This window comes from Anoplopoma fimbria, chromosome 10 (genome assembly GCF_027596085.1).
Source record: "Anoplopoma fimbria isolate UVic2021 breed Golden Eagle Sablefish chromosome 10, Afim_UVic_2022, whole genome shotgun sequence".
NCBI classification, from domain to species: domain Eukaryota; kingdom Metazoa; phylum Chordata; class Actinopteri; order Perciformes; family Anoplopomatidae; genus Anoplopoma; species Anoplopoma fimbria.
The window spans coordinates 21,426,020-21,429,095 of record NC_072458.1 but is presented as its reverse complement, the minus strand read 5'-3'; the positions used below and the strand labels follow the sequence as shown (position 1 = coordinate 21,429,095).

The following is a 3,076-nucleotide window of genomic DNA, read 5'->3' as shown; positions in this document are numbered from 1 at the left end:
TTGTTTCTGTACTTTTGCTCTGGTTTATGCTCTTAGATGCTTGTTTAAGAAAGGAGATGCACTTATGACTTCTGGTGACTAGTAGTTCTCTTGAACACCTATGTTGAATACACTTATTGTAAGTCTGCTAAATGACTGTAATGTAATGTAATGTAATGTAATGTAATGTAAGCATGTAGCATATAAGTTAACAGTGGTTTTATGGGAAGATATTGGCAGTTGCTTGTTTGCTGAAGGCGTAGAGGCTTAATGTCGGGGGCAGCGTGAAAGTCTCTTTAGACGCATCACCATTCTTTTTGACCAGTCACAAAAGACTTGTAACTGTCCAGAGATCTCAATGGAGAACTTGAGGACCTCGAATGCTGTGGAGACGACGGGGAGAGTGGGAGACGCCGACTGAGGAACCTCTTCACCGATCTAAAGACAGAGAGAAATATTAAAGTTTAGACGTTTAGGAAGCAGCTCGGAAGTCAAATCAAATCTGGTTTATTTTCCTTTAACTGCACAATGTGCACCAGTTGAGTTCATTTGAGAATCCACCCATGGACAACAGGAATTATTAGTAATAATTTACACCCAGAGTTAAGTTTATTTATATTTATACATATACATGTTTTTGTTCTATGTCTTTCTATATATTCTCATTACTCATTATTACTTTTTTACTATAAATTTAAGTAAAACTAATGATCCCAAGCCAAACTAGATGTGATGTTATTAATGAGAAAATTTCATGAAAATATTAGTATAATGGTGCTTAACACATTTTTAGGTTCTGGTCCTACTTGCAAGAGTTTACATATGTATTTCGGCTTTCTCATAATTAAGTGGTGTTCTGTAAGTGAATATATTTTTGTTTATAATTTTCTTATAAGCATTTCTGTTTAAGTTATTACATTCACCATTCACAGTGTCTGTCTAATAAAGGACATTTTTAGCATTTTATTTGTTTTCTAGTTTGACTTTCTGTTTACTGACATCTCAAAATCCCATTTTGCATTCCCCCATCTTTTCCTATCATTTCTTATAACTTGAACTCAAGTAAAAAGCAATTTATTTACAATTTCTTTTTTAAATTTAAGAATTATAATTTCTATTTTGGGGTGAATTGTCGTCCATATAATCTGTGTAAATCAACCAAACCATGCTGGTCTTCTCACCTGGAGAAGAGATGCATTGATGAGGTTGGACAGCTGCAGCAGGTGGGAGCTGGCGCCCTCCGCTGACTGTGAGGGGAAACTGACGTTTTCTTTTGCTGTTATCAACCAATCAGCATGCAGCCTGAAGGACTGGGTGTACAGGGACAGTAGGGAGAGTGACTCATTCACCTGTGGAGACAATAAATACACAGAGAGAGGAAATATGAATATACTATTTAAGTCATATCCTGATAAAGATGTTGTAGCTATATGAATGCCTTAATTCCAATAACTTTACCTTCAATGAGGTGACATGGGCTGCAGTGTGTTGAATGTGAGGAAGAGCGTCCAGTTGATGTTCCATACCCTCAAAGTTTGTGAGTTCACCATCTGCCTGTTGGAAAAATGATGAGAAAAGAAGGTTTGCTTTAAAAAACAGAACAACTGACAACAAAACAGCTGCAATTTAAAACACCTTAAGAAAAAAAGAAAGTTCCACCTTAAATCAGTAATTCAGATGACTAAAATGTATAATAAAAATGTCTTATATGGGTTTTTCACAGCTTTTTCTCTGACTGACTTATGTTTAAATGGAAACACATGAATAAAAACATGTATTTTTCACTAAAAGTTAAGATATTTGTCTGCTTATTTGTATTTTCTATCAACCAACTGCTCTGTGTAGTTGACCGTTTGTTTTTTTAAGTACAAACTTCAAGTTAGTCTATTTATTTTGAACACTACATTATGATACATCAACTATCAATAGTACTTTTTTAAACCCTGATGGGAAGTTTAAAGACATATATAAACCGCACAGATTAGAGATAAAAAAAATAAAGATTAAAATATAATTTATTATAGCTCATCCAGGCAGTTTACAGTGAAGACTTACCAAGACATAGAGGTCATCTGATATTTTCCTCAAGTTCTCCAACTGAAGGTTCATTGACCTAAACATCCCACAGAGTGGAGAATGGGGGGCGGGACGAGATGATGAATGGACAAACAGCTCAGCCAATAGCAGCAGGCAGAGGAGACAAGGGGTGGAGTCATGAATCACTGAAATGACATAAGAGATTAAAAAGACAGTTAGTGACATGTTTTAGTATTTGCTTGGGTTTTCTGTAATTGTTTTGTCTTTTCATCAAAGTGGAGAAGATGTTGTTTCCATTTGCTTGTATTATTTTGTCTATTTGCGTGTATTTTCTTAAAGGTAACTAGTATTTGTCAACCTGGACCCATTTTTCTCATATTTTTTGTGTTGAATTGACTCAAATTGGTCCAGTATTGAGCGAAAGCAATGCTAAACAGGCAAATCACATAAGGGCAATTCCACACTTTACTACCTCTAAAAGTTATTTTTTGACAGGGTCTGATTGTTATCATAAGTGGTTGAAAACATTATGGAAGAAGTTTCACTCATGGAGAAGTCTCATTCAGAAATCTTGCAGGATGATGTATTGCTGGAAGACAACGGTGTTGTGTACAGAAAGCATGGCATAATATTGTCTAATACATTTTAATTGTCTTGGCTGAATATTTCAATGATTTTGAGAAATTGGAAGATGTCTTTGAAGTCAATGTTGCCCTTATTTATTTGAGCAAGAGCATACAAATATTCAGACTTCAGAACGAGACTTCTCCTTGAACAGGACTTGCTTGGACACAATAACAAACAGACCGAATTAAGCAAAATAATGTTGTCAGACACTTATAATAAGAATATCAGCATTTTAGTGGCTACAACAAGAGTGTTAGGTGGACGTAACATTGACTCTTTGCAATTGCCCCATCAGCTTGTTTTTCAGTTGCAAGGGTGCTTCATTTGCATGATGGATTAGGCTGAAATTCATCCAATATTTAAATTTCCATATACCCTAAATCATTTTATTTCAGCAACACTATCAGTTCATTCTACTACAAGTTATGTTCTG

At 35.1% G+C, this 3,076-nt stretch overlaps 1 protein-coding gene across 1 annotated transcript; it reads right to left on the bottom strand.

Moving 5' to 3' along the window:
- Positions 1 to 246: 246 nt before the first annotated feature.
- Positions 247 to 2,241, bottom strand: il11b (interleukin 11b). Its single transcript, XM_054606613.1, has 4 exons — positions 2,035 to 2,241; positions 1,438 to 1,533; positions 1,161 to 1,328; positions 247 to 417 (listed from the first exon to the last, which is right to left on the bottom strand). Exons 1-4 carry the CDS (start codon positions 2,239 to 2,241, stop codon positions 247 to 249), a joined length of 642 nt encoding a protein of 213 aa, XP_054462588.1.
- Positions 2,242 to 3,076: the final 835 nt, after the last annotated feature.

Coding starts and splice junctions, on each gene's coding strand:
- il11b (XM_054606613.1), bottom strand. CDS start 2,241: ATGTCACTAACTGTCTTTTTAATCTCTTATGTCATTTCAGTGATTCAT. Junction 1,329..1,437: donor CCCATGTCACCTCATTGAAG/GTAAAGTTATTG, acceptor TTGTCTCCACAG/GTGAATGAGTCACTCTCCCT. Junction 418..1,160: donor TCAATGCATCTCTTCTCCAG/GTGAGAAGACCA, acceptor CTCTGTCTTTAG/ATCGGTGAAGAGGTTCCTCA.